This window comes from Epinephelus moara, chromosome 5, assembly GCF_006386435.1.
Source record: "Epinephelus moara isolate mb chromosome 5, YSFRI_EMoa_1.0, whole genome shotgun sequence".
Lineage (NCBI taxonomy): Eukaryota > Metazoa > Chordata > Actinopteri > Perciformes > Serranidae > Epinephelus > Epinephelus moara.
In genome coordinates, this window is record NC_065510.1 from 40,560,996 (window position 1) to 40,583,151 (window position 22,156).

General features: G+C 41.2%; 1 protein-coding gene across 13 annotated transcripts in view; it reads left to right on the plus strand.

Moving 5' to 3' along the window:
- rbm47 (RNA binding motif protein 47) overlaps nt 1–18,313 on the plus strand; it is a 37,526-nt gene extending 19,213 nt beyond the window's left edge. For 7 of the 13 annotated variants that reach the window (XM_050043954.1, XM_050043948.1, XM_050043947.1 and 4 more), the window contains 6 exons: nt 10,945–11,809; nt 11,902–12,229; nt 12,697–12,720; nt 13,234–13,443; nt 15,402–15,598; nt 16,874–18,313. In XM_050043954.1, coding sequence (XP_049899911.1) covers nt 10,976–11,809; nt 11,902–12,229; nt 12,697–12,720; nt 13,234–13,443; nt 15,402–15,598; nt 16,874–17,125 — 1,845 coding nt within the window. In that variant the 5' untranslated portion in view covers nt 10,945–10,975 and the 3' untranslated portion in view covers nt 17,126–18,313. Of the gene's footprint in view, nt 1–6,040; nt 6,115–10,944; nt 11,810–11,901; nt 12,230–12,696; nt 12,721–13,233; nt 13,444–15,401; nt 15,599–16,873 lie in introns of those variants that run through there. The other 6 variants (XM_050043952.1, XM_050043955.1, XM_050043959.1 and 3 more) reach the window with 6 other exon arrangements.
- Nucleotides 18,314–22,156: the final 3,843 nt, after the last annotated feature.

Genomic DNA, 22,156 nt, shown 5'->3' on the forward strand with positions numbered 1-22,156 from the left:
GGGGGGGGGGGGGGGGCACTGCTTTTATTGTTTAGTGTGTCAGATATCACCAATTCTGCACTCGCCTTAAATCTTGTTGGTTTTCCCTTATACACACACACACACACACACACAGGGGGCCACTAAAGCCTTTATCACGAGTGTGTGACACTGTCAGCATCAGTAGTAATTGTCTGAAACAATGTCTGCTGTGGCCTTGAACAGGCTAGCTGATTAGCCTGAGGAATGTGTTTGCCTAAGGAAGCAAAGCCCCTTTCAGCTAGTGCTAATGCTAAAGCAGCTCTTATGATCAGTAATGACTACAAAGCTGTGAGGGGACATATGTGGCAATATTTGGTTGCAGTTGACCTTTCTATCCTGTCATGCTTATGTACTATAGGACTGACTCAAAGCCTTTCTGTTTATAATTAGTGCATTAACCAAAGTTTGAATGAGCTGTTGAGTGGACAAATATGAATAAGTCCTGGAGGCAGGGGGGCTCTCAGAGTAAATGAACTGGAATCATCCCTTAGTGGTGAAGTTGGGGTGGGCTGAAGGCAGTCCCTTATGCACTCCCTCTGACCTGAAATTCTTCAGGCCAGTTTAGCTTTAAAGGGCTTTCTTGCTCTGAAGGGAGGCCCGAACATTTGGTCCCCTCCTCTCAGTTCGTTAGCCTCTCTGGCTGCTATCCATCTGGTCATGTCCTCCTCAGACTGCCTCTCCCTACTCTTTTCTACATATCCCCCCTCAGCTTGCCCTCCTCTCCACACCTTCCCTGTTTCTTCTGCTTTTCCCCCTCCCCGCTGCTCTTCTTTGAGCTTGAGTGAACCAGAGGAATGAGGGTGACAGGTACATGGATGAGAGGAGAGAAAAGGGCAGAGAAGCAGGCAACAGAGGATGGAGGCAGGGACAAAATGAAGGGGCTCAGATTTCGGAAAACGTAGTTTAAATTAGATTTTTTTTTTATGATGGATATTTTTCACCATATTCTGACATTTATTATTATTAATCAATGGGAAGATAATAAGCAGATTGAAAATTGTTGTTGCTGTGTCTCTGCTATCAGTGTACAGTGACTCAGTGCTTAAAGACAGCAGCTCCTCAAAAAAATTGTGAAGGGACAGCAAACAGATCTAAATTAGGACACTCTGATAACGCAGCTTCCATAAGTGTGACTTAATGCTTCATACTGCTTCATCCTGTCTTAGTCAGGGTGCTGACAGTTGAACTGTAAGCCACAGTGTGAGGACATCATGTGTCCTGAAGGATCAGCCACAGTTCTCACTTGTCTTTTGTTAAGTAAATTGTTTTACTCAGTTGTGGTCATTTACTGTAAAAATGCAGTGCAGTCCAGGTAGTAAGGCCCAGACACACTAAACTGACAATAGATAACTAGTGGAGACAAAGGCCGACTGTTGCGTCGCTTCACGTTACCTGCTTCTCTGCATAAAAGTTGCACCTGATCACACTGCAAAGACTACAGCCAACAGCCAACTAGCATGTACGTTCTGTGTCTGTGTAAGAGGAAATAAACCTCCATAGCTGCAGGTGGCTGTAGTCTGTATTTCTCATCCAAAAAGAGAAAGTGGAAGATCGACAGGATGGATTCAAGACAGTTACAGTCTTTAATACTCTCTGTGTTGCTTTATATCTATAATCAGCAAACAGCTCTTTCAAATAATACCTGTTTCACATTTTTAAGGATATAAATTATGAAGGTATTTTTTGGACACGGTAAAGTTGTGTGAACTGCCTGAAACAATTAAACATTTTGAGATACCAAAAATCCCAGCAGGAAGTTTCTTTTTTTAGGCTACGTTCCTAAAGCAGTTAGTCAGTTTCTGCAGTTTGTCTGAGAGGAACTGCTTCCAGGAAAACACAGCGTGGGACTAAACACTGCGGTGTACTCCTACAGGTCGTATCTCTCTACAGAAATAAACAGCAGGACCTCTGGTCTTGTGACACGCTACTCATTTACTTATATGGATGACTTGTAATAAGAGATGGCAGTCATACAGGCTCTATGGCCAAGATACTGATTACCAGCACGGCTTTATTGCTGACTTTATTCCTGCTTATTCACAGGTTTTGTCTATGTGGCAGATTCCAGTGTGTGTGTGTGTGTGTGTGTGTGTGTGTGTGTCTGACCCTGGCCTTAATAGAGAACCAGCTTATCAGAGATAACCAAAGACTAATAGCCACTCTCTAATGTGATTACTTATGATTTAGGTCTAGTTAAGTAAATGTGTTTCAGCTTGAGCCCAATGTCAGTGGCAGGTTTACAGTGTTGAATATAAAAGTAGGTGATTTCCAGTCTGCCATCATGAACAAACACCAATCCTGAGCCAGAATGTATGTATGGAAACACACTAGGCTGTTCTCATTTACTCTTAGTAGCATACTTATACCTATGAAAGCAATGCAGTATACAACCCACGTCATTTTGAGCCAGGAGGCTGTGAACTACAAAATGCACGTAGGCAGGCGGTCGGGGTGATGGATGGGTCAAACCAACACAGGACTTTGACCCAGGAGACCACTTTTTGCATCCTTGGTGAAACCAGAAGTCAATGTTGAGTTATTTTAAGTTATGTACACGTAACGTAACATTGTCATAATACATTAAGTAAGTAATGTTAAGATGTACAACCATGATTCTTTTACTGAACCTAACCAGTTGGAGTGTAAAATCATAAGATACCACGCAAACTGTTTAATGTGCCAAACTTTTCATAAAATATTATGTGAAGATATGTTGGACACACACACTATCCCTGTATACAAAGTTGGTAATATTTTATACTTTTTGTGTCAACAAATCCCATTAAAAGACCAAAACAAACAATTGATCCAATTAACAAGTTCCTCTGTGCCACAGACCTTTGTTGTTGTACCAAAACTACTAAAAACACATCATTGAGCCACACTGCTGCAATCAGTCACATGTTCCTTTGTTATGTTAATGTGGACACTGCATTTTATTTTTAGTTAATCCTACATATACAGTCCTGGTTTAAGGTTTTGTTACAGTCTGACAGACAGACATAAGCCCCTATACACTGCCTCTTCAAGGTGGGAATTTCACGCAGTTACGCCACGTAGCCATTCTGTATAAAAGGTATAATCGTGGAATGGGGGGGGGCAGAGTTGGTAAATGATTGTTATTGCCATTGTTATTTTTTATGAAGTGCTGCCAACATGTACATTAGCCTATATGTCACACCAGAGGCAGACACTGTTATGTTACACGTCACACTTGTCACACATCTTATGCCTCCGCAATGCCAGCATGTTGTGTAAAATCACACACTGGAGTGGAATGATGCTGCTGTTGTTTGGTGCTGTGTAAAAATGCAAAGGTGGCGTAAAGAGTGGACTTCATAGCTGTTCTATAGCACAATCTCTGTGTAAAAAGTACTATAGACTAAACACCTGGTAAAATACTCTGAACAGCTTCTGTGGTAGTTCCTGCAACTGATGGTGTCACCAGGACCACATTTTGCCATGAGGACACACACAGACTCATAAAGGGAGACTGTGACCCAAAGACTTACAGTATACATAAATCTGAACTTAAAACCACAAGTAAAACACAACTAAAGACCTGATTAAACCTGAAGCAGCTGTTGTGTGTGATGTGTCTGACAAATGATTTAGTGAGTATGTACAATGATTACAGGCTGAGAGACAGAGACAGTAAATGTTTTTACTAGTGGGGTCCAACGGTTAACCGTTGACCTGATGGCCTGTGCGGTCACCAGAACACCTAAAGCCTGTGAGGCATGTCTGAGTCCTGATTGGCTATGGCTAATGACTGACAGTTAATCTTTGACTTAGATTGACCTCCTTAGAGGAAAAGGCCTGATCTGTGAACCTGCTCCCCAGCAAACTGCGCTTTTCTTACTTTTGCGCACACGCCAAATGATTGCGCAAAATAACACACACACACACACACCTTCACATACTTTTACACACACCTTTACAGACACACCTTTTTGCTATTAATTATATGTAATTCACTCCTGCTAGTGTCATGGTAATGGCTTTGACAGTTTTATAATTAGTAGCTGATTACAGGTGCTACAGTTCTATATATTGCTCTCTATCATGTGTGCTTTAATCTCTTCTTTTCTGACTATCCATCATTCTTTATGCTAAATAGACTTTCTTCTTGGCTGTTTACTCAGTCGTTAAGGAGTGGGGCCGGTTTCAATAGCAGCTGAAACTCAGTGCACTGTTGACCACACACTGTGACTTTCATCTCTCTCCCTCTCACCCCATCTGCTCTCTCTCTCTCCCTCACTCCCTCTTTTCTTCTTTTCTTGCCCTTTCCAGAGAACTGAGGAGAATTTTTTAGACAGAAACTCTGAGCTAGTGACGGCTGTTTTCCTCTCAGTCATCTCTCTATCTGCTCTCTTGACTGCCCAGGAAGGTGTGTGTTGTTTGCTTAAGTTAAGCTGTGCTAGGAACGTGTTCACCGTTGTTATGTACAAAAAAACACATGCATATGCCCAATTACACACACACACACACACACACACACACATACACACACACAGTTGTAGTCTTGTGCTGACATGACATAAATCACTCTCGTGGTACCTCCCAGTCAGAATTTCCAAATGTCCTCTCAGAGTAAGAAAACAACATGAGGAAGTATTCAGCATGAACATTTCCTGCCGTTTTCCCAATTTATGCAACTATCAGCACAAAACCCTTGAAACCAATGAAAACTACTTTTCCCATCAGCCCCCTCTCCTGCCCACTGTGTCTTCACTGGTAACAGAGGGAAGATTTGTGGGTTTGTGCAACAGCTGCGTCAGTGTGTGCATTTATCAGTGGTGGAAGAGTATTCAGATCCTTTTAGAACCAATAAACTAATGTAGGAATATAATCAGCAACATGTACTTAAAGCATCATTATTATTAATTATTATTATATATGACATTATTAATACTGATGGAACAAAGCATACGTAACATTTTACTGTAGTAGCTGGTTTAAGGTGAAGCTAGTTTTAACTACTTCATATACTGTAAGGTAATTTAGTCCAGTCCAATCTGAGGGGTCATGAGATGATTATATATATATATATATATATATATATATATATATAAACAACAACAACAACAAACATAAAAAATAAAAGAAAGAAAATACAAACCCCCCCACAAATCTACATATTGGAGCATTTCACCTCTTTTGGGCTAAAAAAAAGGCCTCACCTTAACACTTTTTAATTAAGGGTTCAAAGGCCAAAATCTATTAAATCTTTTTTAACAAATCATCTTTTCATATATATGTAAAATCTGAAAAGAAACAACTACAACTGTCAAATAAATAAAGATAAATTATACTTAAAGGAATGCTGCAAAATGTTTTTTCTTTGTATACCAATTACACACCCCGTGCTACATTAAATCTGTGGAGAAAATGTCATTTTTCTTGCATGCCTCAACCATGAACGAAGAATCCAAAAACTGCGAACATCCTTGATAAATTAAAGTTGAGGATGCCGCATTGAAATACAGCAACACTATATCAAAACATCTGTGTATAAACTTGCCTGTGCACTTGAGATTGTAAATGAATGTTTTCATGTAGTTTTGGTTTTGTTAAACATTGCCCCCCTTTACTTTAATTCATCAAGAATTTTCTCAGTTTTCATTCACCGTGGAGGCATACGAGAAAAACAACATTTTCTTCAAGAATTGAATGTAGCACTGGGTGAGTAATTGATATACAAATGATCAGTTTGTGGGTGAAGTATTCCTTTTATCACAGTACTTGATTTGAATGTAAAAAAAATGCTTTCCACCACTGGTATTTATGTGTGTTTATGTATATTGTCTACATAAAAAACTTTCTACTACACCTCAGAAGTAGGGCTGGGATCCGCCCACTCACACATACACACTCACACAAAGTACCTGCCTAGCTCCACCCTCACCAGCTCTCATGCTTGCAGCTTTGGCTCAGTGTGTGTGTGTGTGTGTGTGTGTGTGTGTGTGTGTGTGTGTGTATAGAGGAGGCTGGCCTCTGTGCTCAGTGCCCTGCTGTACCTGTCTCTCATGGAGGTGGACTTACACTCCCAGAGCAGGCAGCCAGGCAGCGGAGCACTGTGAAGCAACAGGGGTAGCTATATCCTCCCATCTGACCGCTCTCTGCTTCTCCTTCCTCTTCTCTTTTCCACCAACATCCCTCTGCTACGATACCCTCCTCAAGATTTCTGCTTTGTTTCAGTCTCACTTCCCTCTCTCTGCAACTGCCTTTGGTTTTATAGAAATTCTTCAGCCTTCAAAGACATGTTTTTGCAGACTTTGTAAAGATCATTGTTTAACATGAAGGCAGGCTTGAATAGTATCTGCATGACTCAGCTGCTTTAACGTTATCTATCGGGTGTGTGTTATGTGCAGGATTGGAGTGTTTGTGAGTGTTGGTGTTTCATTGATCCTCTTCTGCTGCCTTGTGACCCTGTAGTTGGGGACTGCTGGGTAAACATATCCACGTGTGTGCACATACAGCTAAGATGGCGGCTTCCGTGGGCCTGTTTTCTCCAGTACACTGGATCAGTGTCACTCAGGATAGAACAGCAAACTAAGAGATGCATTGTTCCTTACTGTTGAACACATACTTTGGTTTTCTTTGCTCCATAATCTGCGATAAACTGGGAGTCAGAGAGAGGTTTGTTGGCTCACAATCTTCTGAATAACATTTGCGAATGCTCCAGAGAATACATGATAGCAGTGTTGATTTAACATCAGGTCAGTGGCATAAATACTAAAGGAACTTTGCCTCATTTGCTTGTTTGAGGAAAAAGATGGGATTTGCCAGCAGAGGTGGATCTGTGTTTATGATATGACCTAGAGGAAGCCAGTAAAAGCCTTTTTGTCTGCTCATAAAGCAATTCAGCCCCCAGTAACATGTTGTTAGTACGTAGAGAATCAGGTGCTTCTATCAATCATAAACACAATGTAATGGACAATCTCCACTGCAATAACTGGAACACTTTAACCCGGCAGGGTGGCACCTTTATCCAATCAAATTGCTGCTCTTTAACTTCCTATTGCAGTGAGCAGACCAGCCAGCTCTTCCCTCCATGTGCTACTCTGAGTTCACAACCTTTGACCAGGTGAACTCTGTGTCTGAGCTCTGTAGATTATGTTTTTCCTAAAGCTGCTAGCTGTTCCTGTTGTGCTGCAACAAAGAGGTAAAATCGGGATACAAGAATCGCACATAAGCTGTCATTACTTTGTAACATTTTAGTTTCTTAATAACTGAGATGTCAACTATAAATCTTTACGATCTCAGTGAGTAAAGGCTGTGATTTGTGTTTGTCACGGTTAATCATCTACCTGTCCCTGCCTCAGTTTTCTCTCTCTCTCTCTCTCTCTCTCTCACACACACACACTCACAGACACACACGCATATATACACACGATTGCAGAGCTTTCAACTAAATCATTGTTTCTTTTTTTTTTACTTTATATTCTTTTCTAGATTTCCTCTTTTATGTTGCATTACTTCCCTACTGCTTTTGTTGCACACTCTTTCAGATACACCTAGTTTCCAAAAGAACCCCCCTCCCCCCCCCAAACCCACACACACACACACACACACACACACACACACTTACGGTTCTCATTTTCTTAATATTATGCAAGGGGAGAGAGGTTGTAACAGGCCATCTGAGTTCCGCTTCGCCTCTGACACACACTGAGTGCTGTGATTTCCTGACTCTAGGAAAGGAAAGGAAAACCTCAGCACAACAGTGGTCCGGACTGAGGAAGTTAGGAATATCTCCAAGTGGTCAAAAGCAGGAAGTAGGTTATCCCCATGCTAAAACTGAACACTGAATATATTGGATTTTTGACAAACACAAAATGTACAGTTAAAGGGAAACTTTGCCAATTTTCAACCAGCTTTGTGTCATAACAATGTCGGTTCTATGTGTAAATGAACTGTGGTAAACTCCTCTCCGTCTTGCCAGCACCCAGATCTCCCTGCTCATTTGCCAGCTCAAATCCACCGGATCACACAAAATGCGTAATTCAGCGGGCGTTCACTAGCTCTTGGGTGTTGCTCAAACTACAGATAGTTCCTCCACATTTTTGTATGACTGCTGCCACCACACACATAGAGAGTATAGAAGCAGATCGAGAGAGAGAGAGACCACCCCTCTCTCTTACCCCTTTCCACCAAATTAGCTCTGGTTGTTGAACTGGATCCATCCAGGACTTTGTAATCAAGGATGTGTCATCAACATAAGGCATTGCTCAATTCACAACTGAAGCAAACAGTAGTAGCAAGATGGCAGATGGCACTGAAACTCTTGATGCATTTTTACAGATATTTATTTGCTTCATCCAAAAACAAGCATGGACAAACTATTAATAACACCACTGCACAATCTTTTTTTTGCAAGGATTTCTCACTTGACGTCTCTATTGTTGCCCTCCCCATCCTCTCTTTCCAACTTAAGAACATGACACGCCCACTGATGTCGTCACAGTTTGCACTTCAAGTCAAGAAACCTGCTATTTTTTGGTTCCAGCTGAGAACCAACTTTTCAAGTTCCTAACCAATTTATTTTTGGTGGAAATGCTCTGAGCGGTTTATAATTGGGTGTGGGTCTGCGGGAACTTGTTTCATGTTGGTGGAAAAGGGATATCTGACTCTCTTAAACACACCAAATGCAGATCAAACAGTAGGCAGTGCTGATCAAATATAAACCAATATTCGGTTACTGTGTTGCCTGTTTCTCTTCTAAAATGTCTTCAGAAACATATTTTAGCACACTGTTAAATTGCATTACGAGATCATATGTTAATAGCCGGCTGCCATATTGTTTTTGGACAAGCCGAAAGCAACTCAAGTGCATTGTGGTAGTTGTAGGTTTTCTACCTCTTAAGCAAAAGTGAATGCCCTTTTTCTCTGTTTTCTGTGGTCATGTGGCACCAATTTCAATAGTATTAGCGTCTCTACTGCATGGACAGCCCGGTTTTATGATAAGACCATCCAGCAGTTTTTTTAAGAGCCCTAAAATGACTACAGTACTCTGTTACACACAATGTCGACCCCACAGTGTCACACAGCGTCTTTTTATCACCAAGCAGAACTCCCAGAGTGAATATTGTCCTCCCTTTGTCATCAGTCTGACAAGATAAGGCTGATAAGAGACAGAGTCATGTTAGCACTTCACACGATAGGAGGAACAGAGGTTGAGCTGTGGAGGCAACTCAGACACAAGTAATAGAAAGCTGTTACAGTAATATATCAGGCTCTTTTCGGCAAAACTTTGAGTGATGCTTTTGAAAAATATTTTCTTTAGTGCAGAAAAGGGAACTGCATCCTCGCTGAGCAGAATCAGAATGTGTCTCTACAAACTAGATATCCACATAATTCTGTCAAAAACTGATGCTTTTATATAATCTAATGTCATCTTGACCTATGTCAACATGCAGCAACCAACTCCTGGCTAAAGATAGCAGGAGGAAACAACATCCAGTCCCTCCCCTCTCAGTTTATGCCGTTTTGGTTTCCTCTTTGCCCCTCTACTGTACATCAATAAATGAATGAAGGAATATTTTGCTTCAGCCAGAAACATGATATTCAAATTTGTATGGTATGTCCGCAATATTTAAAGCATTTAATTCTATCGAGCTAACATTTGCATCATTTTTATTCCTCTGTGGATGAGGTGTGCACTACTTTGCAGGTAATTCTAAGCCCTGCAGCCTTGGGCGAACTAACAAGTTCGCGGGGGGGCGGGGGGTGTGCGTTGCCATGGTTGCTTGGCTTAGTAGTGTTTTACCTTTGTTGACTGCCTTACCTATTTCAATCAAAGTCCAGGCAATCTTGTGACGCACAAACGCACACAGAGCCACACACAGAGCCACACACAGAGCCACACACACACACACACACACACACACACACAGGTTGTTTTTTATTTGGCCTGTTTACTTACATGACGTTGAGTCTGTCACAAAAACTAGTTTGCTTTGTAGTCTGCTGTAATTGGCTGCCTCAGTGTTGCACAGTGTTGTCCGCAGTGTGGAGATTTGGGGATTTAAAATGCTGTGGATTTTTCCGTTCTGAATGCTGGCAGTGTTGGAAAATAACAGAGTAAGAGGTTTATGCTCGGGAAGCCGATTTCTGATTGTTCTCTGTTCCTCTTATAGGGCTGCAGCCCTTAATGAAGTGGTGCACACACAGAAACACACAGACACACACGCACAGAAAAAGCTGCACCCATAACACTTATGATAAAAAAAGTTGAAAGTCCAACACCCTCTTGTGGTGAGTGTGCAACAGGTTCATGTGTAATATAGATGAATGTGCACAGTCTTCTGTCACTGCGTGGAGTCATTGGGGTCATATCTTACACAAAATTCCTCATATAGCTTAACTCCAACTTGTCTAACTTACTGCTGACACACACACACACACACACACACACACACACACACACACACACACACACACACACACACACACACACACAATGAGCATGTGACCTAGTCATACTCAGTGAACCTTGAGCTGGAGGTTTCAGGGTTTACAGCGGTTCATTCTCTCTGATAGGGGTTAGAGGTCAGCAAGGGATCTGAGCAGCTCAACAAAACAAGGTTGTAAAACCACTGATAGGGGAAGGTGGGATGGGGATTTATAGATGCTGTATTTTCATCGTTCTGTCCAAGTGTCACATTATGTGCCTTGGTTAGTTTGTTAGGTAGGTAATCTTGCATGTGATTGCTCCTGCAAACTGATGATCATTTTGTTTTGAAAAGCAAGCATATTATGGGTTTTTGTTGTTACAGATGCTTAAAAAGGCAGCTTCTCAACATTAATACGTTTTTCTTATTTTTATTCCTTCTAGTATTTCCTGTTCCTTCTTGTATAGCAGTTGGTTTATACAGCTTAGTGTAATTTCATAAGCCTGTCTCTCTTTGCCCTCCTCAGGCCCCAGATCTGATTGGATGGTTTTGTCAGAATGACAGCCGAAGATCCCGCTTCCTCCTCGACCATGAGCAATAACGCTGCCCCCAAACCCTCCAAACCTGCTGGTGCCTCCCACCACCCTCTTCATGGACAGATGAACATCCCTGAAGGAGTTGCAGGTGCTCCCAATGAGGCTGCACTGGTGTCCCTGATGGAGCGCACTGGCTATGGTATGGTCCAGGAAAATGGTCAGCGTAAATATGGCCCTCCTCCTGGTTGGAATGCTGCAACTCCACCACGTGGATGTGAAATCTTTGTGGGCAAGATCCCACGGGACGTTTATGAGGATGAGCTGGTCCCAGTGTTTGAGTCTGTTGGACGCATCTATGAGATGCGGCTGATGATGGACTTTGACGGGAAGAACAGAGGGTATGCATTTGTGATGTACACAGAGAAACATGAGGCCAAGCGTGCTGTCCGTGAGCTCAACAACTATGAAGTGCGGCCCGGGAGGCTGTTGGGGGTCTGTTCTTCCGTGGACAACTGTCGTCTTTTCATTGGTGGCATCCCCAAGACCAAAAAGCGTGAGGAGATCCTGGAGGAGGTCTCCAAGGTGACGGAAGGGGTACTAGATGTGATAGTTTATGCCAGTGCTGCAGACAAGATGAAGAACAGAGGCTTTGCCTTTGTAGAGTATGAGTCACACCGTGCAGCTGCCATGGCTCGCAGGAAGTTGATGCCTGGGCGTATTCAGCTTTGGAGCCACCAGATTGCAGTGGACTGGGCTGAACCAGAGATTGATGTAGACGAAGATGTTATGGAGACAGTGAAAATCCTCTACGTAAGAAATCTTATGATGGAGACCAGTGAGGAGACGATCAGACAGGTAGGACTGGCAGTTTCACGGTGCATGCTGTGCAAGAAGCGGTACAATATCTTACCATTCTTAACCAATCACCCATTTTCTGTGTAAACCAGGTTTTCAGCCAGTGGAATCCTGGATGTGTTGAACGTGTGAAGAAAATCCGTGACTATGCCTTCGTCCACTTTACTTCCCGGGATGATGCTGTTATGGCCATGGACCACCTTAATGGCACAGAGGTGGAAGGGTCCTGCATTGAGGTGACGCTTGCCAAGCCAGTTGATAAGGAGCAGTACTCGCGTCAGAAGGCCTCCAAGGGAGCTTCTGCCACTCCAGAGCCTACTCAGCAGAACTATGTCTACCAGTGTGATCCCTATACATTGGCCTACTACGGTTATCCCTACAACACCCTCATTGGACCCAACAGAGACTACTTCGTCAAAGGTTAGAAGTCATTCTTTCTACTTTTGTACTGGTATTGATCAGTTGCAAAAGCCACAATGTTTTTCTTGACACCATTTATTTTTGTAAATATTGGTGGCAGCAGAAACTCTATGGGCCAATGCACTGCTAAAGATCTCAAAATGCCATTCAAAAGATGCTATTGTAGGAACAATGACAAACCCACACTATCAGTAGGGAACTATGATTTTTAAATTGTCATGATAATAATGATTTAATATTTGATGACTAGAATATCATTTGACAGACATTTTAAAATCTTAACTTGATGAGGGTTTGTGGCTTAAAAATCAGAGACATGTTGTTAAAGGCAAAGACAAAACAAGGTGATGGACCAATGAATGCTAATCCCATTACCTTTGATGATTGATTTTATATGGTGTTTGGGTGGTAGAAGGATAATCTATTTGACTTTCAACAATCATTGTGTTTTGGTTTTCTCTCCAAAGGATCCCCAATGATACAGAACAATGGTAATCTCTCACATCCTTATTCCTACTCATTCCTTCAATGAACAATGAGCTCTCTTACCATGTCACAAACTATACATTTTCTAACACCATCCTTTTCCCGCTGTGCTGTCACCTCCCATTTCATGCTGGGTTATTGCAGAGATCACAACAAAGCTAAAGATGTAACATCGAGGAATACCATTTCATAGTGCCATGAACTTGCTCCATCTGATTTAAGAGTCAGAGTAGCGCTCAAGAAAAAGGCCAAACCGGACCCAAAGAACTCCAAAAAAATCCTGAGCTCAAACAGAAATTTCCAGTTGCAACTGCACTTCATGAGCAGATTTTTGCCTTAAATTATAGCTGAAGGACTCTTCTTGCTACCTCAGTCCTGATACTTTTGAACAAGTTCTAAACCCAACATAAAATCTCGCCTTCCATGTCGCCCGACGCACCTTTAAGTAAAAGTTACCTCTACTGCCCAAATCCTAAACCACAAGCCCTGTCATCATATTACTTTAATTGTATTTTAAGCAGGTACTGTGCGAGGTCGTGGTCGTGCTGCTGCAGGTAACCGTACCCCTGGACCACGGGGGTCGTACCTGGGGGGTTACTCTGCTGGTCGTGGCATCTACAGCCGCTACCATGAGGGCAAGACCAAGCAGCCCGAAAAGCCCTATGAGCTGATGCCCAGTCTGGAGCTCGCTGCCTCTGTCAACCCCGTTGGCATCAAACCTGGCACAAGTCAGTGACATAGATATATATCCCTCCATATCCTTGCCCATCTCAAAAGCCTTTGTTAAACCTTCCAGCTCACAATTTTCTATCTCTCTCTCCTATGTGGTTTGAGGAACATTTTGTAAATCAAAATTGTGGCTGTTGCTGGATGGTCAGGCGCAAAAGGACTTCCTTTCTCTTTAATAATGACACTTAATATCTGTCCTTTCCAGCATGACCAGAAAGTAACTGCTATGATTTGTTCCTTCATCCTGTCCTTTTTTTCCTCCATATCAGAAAATTTGTCTTACTAGGTGTTCAGACCAGAAACAGCACTGTGTTAAAAGAACACAAGGGGCTACGTTGTTGGGGGCATAATGTTTAGATCAGACACCAAATCACTGCACAGTGGTTTCAGAAACTATTAGAAAGGATTGTACAGTCCTCTGCCATGATGATCACCCTGGCCACTTTACAGACTAATCTACCTCTAACATATTTCATTGGCAGTGCTTTACATTGTGTTGAGGCAAAAACTGACTTTCTTGCTAGATGAAACTACATTTATTGGCTTCTTTGCTGCATCTATTGGCAACCCCAATGCAGTGGTTTCGTTTAACTGAATACGGAATCCATGTTTCTTCTCACACTGCTGTTGTCTGTCTGAACATGGCCATTGTTATGAGGGGACCAGTAGTTCCACAATCTCCTTTTACACATGCACTCAACTCCAATTCTTTACTGAAAAGTGGTTGACATTATTTTGAATGTAAAACAAATACATACATCACAAAACATTTGCTTTTTCTATTCATATGAAGTTGTTTTCTTTTTTATGTTTCTCCTGTGTAGAAGCAGCTGCTGTAGCTTTGTTAGTGTTACACTTTCAGTCAAGAGCGGAGTTGAAATGCAAAACTATACTCACAAACTAAAGATTATTTATCTCTTTTCTATTGTGTCCACTCTATCCTGATCACTTAAAGGATAATACCAGTGTAATGTAGGGTCGCAGAACAATGTATACTGCAGTATACATTTATTCTACACATATGACCTTCATAATTTTGTTTTGTTTTTTAAATATGAGGTCTAAACTGTAAAACATGGCCTGAAATCAGCTGCTGCCCCAGCAAAGAGGAATGTAATAGTAAAGCTATAAGGTGGCTTCTATTTAAAGGATTATTTCCTGTTTTTTCTTCCCTCTTTCCAGGACAGTAAGCAGAGGGAAATGCAGATGCACTGACATGAATGGGGCAAATCAAAGCAACTCACATAAGACCATAACAAAACAGTAAAAAAGTTGTATGTTTATGTGGGTGGATCATTAAAATTCTACAATTCAGATTTGTTTTTATACCGTAGAATAATGGTAGTGATAGAAATGCACACACTGGTATTATTTTTTAGGTTTATTACTAAACACAGAATATATATATTTACCAGATTGTTTTTCAACATAAATTTGTTGTTAATATTAACATTGTGTATTTGGTGATCAGAGGTCCTTTTTGTAAAATGGCCCTCCTTGATGCTCCTTCTGGAACGATTTGACCCCAATCTGGACTGTGTGGAATCACAGGATCACCACCAGATTGAAAAGACTTTTGTCCATCTGAAACAATGACTGACGTTGTGTTCGCTCTGTGTGTATGTGTGTGTGTGTGTGTGTGTGTGTGTGTGTGTGTGTGTGTTGGAGCATTGAGGTTAATCCACACCATCATAATCCGAATCACACCGCAACGCCAACTTGTGTAACTTCTTATTTTTTCCCTTCTTAACTAAATTGTTTCCTTCAACTTTGATTGCTTCAGCAGCTACGTCTATCATAGATTCCCTTTAGATCTGAGTTTGTCTGTTTCATGGGTGCATGTACGTGTGATTATTTCTTGCATTTTTAATGCAAACATGACATCATCTCTTACTCATTGCCTGCAGTCGACCTGTCTGTTATCCAAGCTCTCATTCTTGTGTCTCTTTATGTCCAGTGGCATTGCCAACTCTGGGTGGGCAGTACCCAGTGTTCAGCACGGCTCCTGCAGCCAAGCTGATGGAGGAGGGGAAGGTGCACACGGTGGAGCACCTTATCAACCCTCTGGCCATGCAACACCCTGAGCACACCCCTGCTACTGCTGCTGCTGCTGCCACCGTCCTACCTGCGGTCTCCACCCCTCCACCTTTTCAGGTGTGCCTTTGACAGTTATATGTTTCACAGACACATAAAAATGTTTGAATTTTATTTATGCCGATAAATATGTGAAATGCCCAGCTCCATCTCAGGACATGTTGTTTGATGCATTAAACACTGTCCAGTGTGTGCCGCATCATACAGTGGCCTATCTATGAATCAGATTTTGCACCACTCCACTGAATTAGCAATGAACTATAACATCATTGGAGTCATAACGGCCAGTTTCAAAATGATCAAATCTGTTGCAGCAGAACCAGAGCCATCATCTTTGTAATTCGATGCATGCTTCGATCTTTGTCAAAACATGGCACCTACATTACCCACGATGCAACCCTTCAATTGTGTTATGCCAATAGCTGCTAATGTAGCCTTGAGTCTCTAGCCTCAAGCAGAGACGAGGACCAGACAACACTTCTTTCCCACACACCTATATTTTTATATTTGTGTCAAATAAACATAATGGAGTAAAGATTTATACTCTTTATACTATGCATGGAATCGACACCATACATCTCCCCAGAAACTATAACTATATAGCTAACTATATGTAGCTATGCACCACAGATGGAACAGCGGAAACAAAGCTTTTGCCTGCCTTTATTTCACAGATAAGAAACAATAAATTGTGAAGATAATAAAGTCCCCACAAAAGAACATTTTAAGTCCTGTGAGGATTTATCCTGGCTTCATATGAGTAGAAGAAACTCTGCTTGCCACTAGGCTAATTTATGCAATGTAAAATGCCATAGGCTTATGCTAATAACGTTAGCATGTTGTATATGTAGGGAGAACATGTCTGAAATAAGACAATTGTTTGGTCTGTGAACCTTGTAAGTTAAAATTGAGCCAAATTTTGTACTTGTGTTTAATAATGTCATTGTTAAGCTACATTCTATGTGTGTTTTCAATCAATCAATCTTTACAGCCCTTCACAGAAACTTAACACAGAGGCATAGAAACCCTACGACCAACTAGTACTGTGGTGGTGTAATTGCAAAGTGAAACTGACGTACAGCTGCACATATATAAATGCTCACAACATGTCCCCTGTGTCCCGCAATGTAAATTATGCCCCTGTATCCCACCACTGATTATGACACACATTTCTTATTTGAACTTAATGCTGGCCTTTTCAAGGTGAAAATCGAGAATGAATGTATTCAGTTGAGAGTTGAATGCATCTGTTCAATGACTGTACAATGAATCTGCGCAATGCTTTAGAAATCCTCTTACTCACTATGGTCCTTCTGTTCTTCCTGCATCTCCCAGGGCCGTCCTATCACTCCAGTCTATGCCATGGCCCATAATGTACAGCGTATCCCAGCAGGCGGTGGCCTGTATGGAGCTGGATACGTCCCCATCACAAACTACGCTGCCAACACAGCAGCTCTGGCCGCTCTGCAGAAGAATGCAGCGGTGGCGGCTGCAGCATATGGGGGATACGCAGGCTACGCGGTGCCACAGGCCTTTCCCGCCGCAGCCTTCCAGCTGCCCATCCACGATGTCTACCAGACATATTGAGTCTGAGGGTCAGACCACGTAAAAAAAAAAGTTTAACCCCTGCTTGTGACTGAACCATCACCACAATGTCTGTTTTATCATACAGAAACATCACTTGAACACATGGACATCCAAAAGCTCTAAAGGAAGGAAGCAAACATTTAGAAAATGGACAGAAAAACAGTGACGTCACACATCTGTCCCACCTACTGGCCTCAGTATGTATTGGACCAAAGGCAACCATATGACAGGCTTAGTTATGCAGCATCACTGTAGTCCACACACTGAGGGAACCTACCTGTACGTGGTGACAATCATCCCCCAACAATAAGCATTAACTCCTAATAACAATTGTCTCTCTGTCTTGCTCTATGTGTCTCTGACCCCGCCACCTTGTTGCTACGGCAACAGAAACACTGAAGGTACATTTGAGTATTTATGAAGAGAAGATAAATATTTAAGGTTTTATTCTCTGTAGATTATTAATGGAGCGACATTTGTCCTCTGAAGCAGGAAAGATAGACCTTTACACTGTCTAATATTTTTTTAACTGTAAAAGCTTGGGGGCAAAAAGAAAGAGAAATTAATTGAAAGAAAATAAAAATACAACAGGAACTACTGACAAGAGAGGATTCCACTGAAGACAACTGCTTTTGGATATACTAATCTTTGTTTGCATTATTATATAGTATTTTAGCCAATTCTACATGCTGTAGGTGATGCTGTCCGTCCATGCTGGTTGAATGTGTAAGCTTCAAACATGCCTGTTTGGTACGTTTTGGTTTTATTTAGTTTCATTTTTATTTTGGTTGTTTTAAATGAAGGTTTCTAAGTGTTGTGTTTATTTGCTTATAATTAGTTTGCTTGTTTTCATGTCTCCTCTTTAACTTTTGGAAACATATTATCTTGGTTTGTTTGAAGAAAAAGTTGCTAGCCAAATAATATTATTGTGGCAGATTCCTTTGGGAACAAATACTAGAAAAAGAAAACTGGAAATGTTTTTGAACATGATTTATGTATAAGCCTGACAGACAGCGACACCATGTATATTGAGATGTTCTCCATCCTCAGAAACTGCGCTGACAGGGGACTCAGACTGAACAGATGTTAGTTGTTTTTTTTCCTCTCATTTATGTATGTCTTTATTATTGTGTTTTTGAATTGTTTTACTTTTGAAAGCTGAACAAATATGGACAGAAATAAGAGACATTTTTTCTATGTGGGCTGGGACACTCTGCCACTTAAGCGCTCCTGCATTTGCTGATAGTAACCAAAAAAAAAACACTTGAAGGGATGGTTCAGATTTTTTTGAAGCAGAGTTGTATGAGGTACTTATTCATAGTCAGTGTATCACATACAGTACATGTCAATCAGCGTGCCCCCAGTATGGAGAAGCAGGCTGGAGTTCAACTTTGAAGCTAAGCAATGTACTGCAGTGGACGGGGCCAGCAACAAAACATATCGTAGCCACCTTGAAGTAGTCCCACTTAAAAAAATCAATATCACTTAAAGTGTACCCTAAATTAAGAGTGTTTCCACTGCTTTACCATAATGCCAGACAGTGATTTTCAACGGGAAAATGAAGCCGTTACATCACTCTCCTTAAAACCAGTCTCCATCGAGAAAAACAGTGATTTAACATTGCGGAACACAGTAGCTGCTGGTCTACCACTGCCACAAACAATTATTTTGTTTGTGTTGTTGGGAGACTTTGGCATTTAAAAGAGATAGTTCAGATTCACCAAAGTCACACGGTAATACTAACTAATTTATCGAAGCAGCGGTAGACCAGCAGCTCCTGTGTTCAGCAAGCTAAAATTACTGTTTTTCTCAGTGGAGTCTGGTGGCTTTCACGAGAGCACGGATGGAGAGCTGAAACCCTTAACAGCTTCCCTGTTGAAACAGGCTGTCTGTCGGAAAGGTAAAGCAGTGGAAAATACTCTCAATGTAATGTACACTTAAACTGATATTGATTTTTTTAGGAGGTATATTTTATGGGGCTAAAATCTGTCTTGCTGCTGACCCTTCCACAGCAGTACATTGTTAAGCTTCTGTGTCTGCATTCCAGCCTGCATGTCCTAACTGGGGTCATGCCGACTGACATCTACTGTATGTAACCCACTGACTATGCATAGGTACCTCATACAACCACACTTCAAAAAATCTGAACTATCCCTTTAAGGCCACATACACTCCAGTTTCCTGATATCAGAAAGATTCTATGTGCCTGACTACAGTGCCTTACATCTGTATGTGCCACCTTGTGTTTTTCACTGTGCCTTTTGTAACAATGTGAAGCCCCTGAGGTTGGCACAAAGAGGAAAGATCTGTGCATAGCACCAGAGTTTCCTCCACTGATATTTCCAATGATTTATGGTATTACTGTGTTTTGGTGAGACAAGTAGGTTTCAGTCTCTGCAGTCAGATGTGACAAGGCTACCTCTATCCTGTAGTCTCTTCTCTGAATGCTCCTGCAGTAACACTCCTTAGGCCTCTTTATTTCTCGTCCTCCAAACTGTGCTTGACCGAGGTGCACTTAAATGTATTTATAAAAGGCAAGAGATTGTGACTCCTAGATGAAGAGATATTGAATGCTGAGCATGAATTAATGTGTGAACTGGGCCAGTTTGGGCATTTCTCAATTACTGTATGTGTAACAGAGTTTTCCTCGCAGGTAAAGCATTAAAAAATTTCCCCTCCTGAATGTTTAGTAGGCACTTTTTAAACTCTGCGGTGTGTTGAAAACATGTTTGGAGTGGGAAAAACTGGAGCGATACCTCACGCTGAAATATACAAGTAGCCATGCACGTATGTGCTATAACACACAAACATAATGGATGCAAGCAACTGCTGATCATAAAGTCACACACTGCATTAACAATCTTTGTATAACAGAGTGCAAAACATTTGTAATTGTCAACCAATTCTGGTAGTTTTGCCTTTTCGAACCCAAATGTTTTGTTGGGGTTATTCTCTGCTTAGAAGAGAATATTTCTAATTTTCTATCACCTCCTCAGATTTTTACTAAAGTTTGTACACACGTAAAAACATACTGGGTTTGACTTTGAAGATGGCCTGAATCATGAACTACGTTTCATGTCCAACAGATTGATTATCCACAGCAAGCAAGATGTATTTGTCTCATCTACACCTCTTTGCCACCTCTCTCTCCTCTGAAACTGGATTTGACGTAGAAAACAAACTGCTGATAACTGCTTTTATTATTTTCCTGTATGATGATAATAAGTCAGGATATATTTAATATATGCATTACGTGTTTTGTCTATGAAGTGAGAAGAAAAGGTATAATATATTCTAAAACGTATTTCTTTTCTTTATGTACACCTTTCTTAGGGATGAAAAGTCAGAGTAACAAAAGTAGAGAAAAAAACTTTTTTTTTTTTTTTTGCCAAAGTGTCCAATAGTTTTTAAAAATTCAAGGTTATTGTGTTTTTGTTATGTTTAATATTCTGTTTGCTATTTTGTACTGGATGTGGTGTTATGAGTGGGAACATGAAGGCCTTCTCGTTTAGCTACGTTTTATCAGTTATGACTAAAAACTAAAACTCCATTGCTGTGTTTAAACCCATTGGCACAGTGAGCCATTGGTGTTGCAACTTCACTGATTGTGTCAGTTTTGGCTAAACTGTTAAAAGTCTGATTGTGATTTAACAGCCATCCAAACTTTATGTGTTAGACGGCAGAAAACGGTGTCCCTCTGTTTCTGCCTCCCACTCAAAACACCTGCTTTACTTTCTATTGCCTGCATTTCACCCACACTACAGCAGCAGGATGAACTTGTGCTCCTTGTGTCAGTGGTGTGGATCGACATATGCCTAGTTTAACATAGGTGTTACCATTTAAACTCCTCCTAGTGTGTGCCTTATTGCCAAGATGTGCCCTTTGCTATACCTTTGTAGACCTATGCAGACTGTTTTCTATCTGAAGGTTTGTTTTTAAAAAAAAAGCTTGTTCTGTACTGTCATATTTATAGTGAAAAAGTAGATAAATAAAGCATTTTCAAAAGGAAGCAATGCTGTCATTCATTCTGTACCTCTACATGTTTGTCTGAGTTCAAAGACAGAAACTGACTAAACCATGTCAACTTGCCTTAGTTTTAGATTAAGCCACATAACTAGACAGTGCTAAAATGGGCAGAAGTTTCTTGAAAGGTCCGGACGCAGAGGACTTTGACTCTGACCTCTGTGAATGGAAACCCATCCCTGACCTCCAGCGTCAGTTAAGCAATATGTCATGGTGGAGAGAGGAGAGAGAGACCACAGTGTTTGGAGAATGTTTCATAAACATCTCTGTGGTGGGTCAACTTTACTCCAGAAACATGTTGTACCCAAGCAAGGAGTTCAGGGCAGCTTTAAAGAACATCAATAGCCTTCATCAAGCAGTACAGTGTGTCCAGGAGGGTAATCACAGGTGCATAGAGTTCCTTTCAATCAACTGCTTCACCAATAAAATATGGTTAAAAGTTATAGGACTACACAACCTGCTTTACTTATACTACCACTACTAAACCTTGTTTTCAATAGCAGCAACAGCAGGATACCAATAGATCTGTCTCAAGTTAAATCATGTTCTGTGCACGTGCATGTACACACTAAATATTTGCTATTTACCATTCATAACTTGTGGGATAGTTAAAGTTTTTTTGAAGTGGGGTTGTTTGAGGTACATATCCATAGACAGTGTATTACATACAGTAGATGTCAGTCGACACGCCCCCAGTTTAAAAAAGCAGGCTGGAGCTCGACACACAAGCTACTGCTGTGGATGGGGGTGGCAACTAAATGTATTTCAGCAACCTAAAAATAACAATACAGTGTACAGTTTAAGTGTACACTATATTAAAGTATTTTCACCACTTTACAGCCCATTTTGACTGAGAAGCCATTAACAGCCTCATTTGGCCATCTGTGCTTTCATCAGAGCCAGCAGACTCCATAGACAAAAACAGTCATTTTAGCTTGCTGAGCACAGGAGCTGCTGGTCTCTCTATAAGTTAGTTTGTGTTATTGTGTGACTTTGGCGAATCTGAAC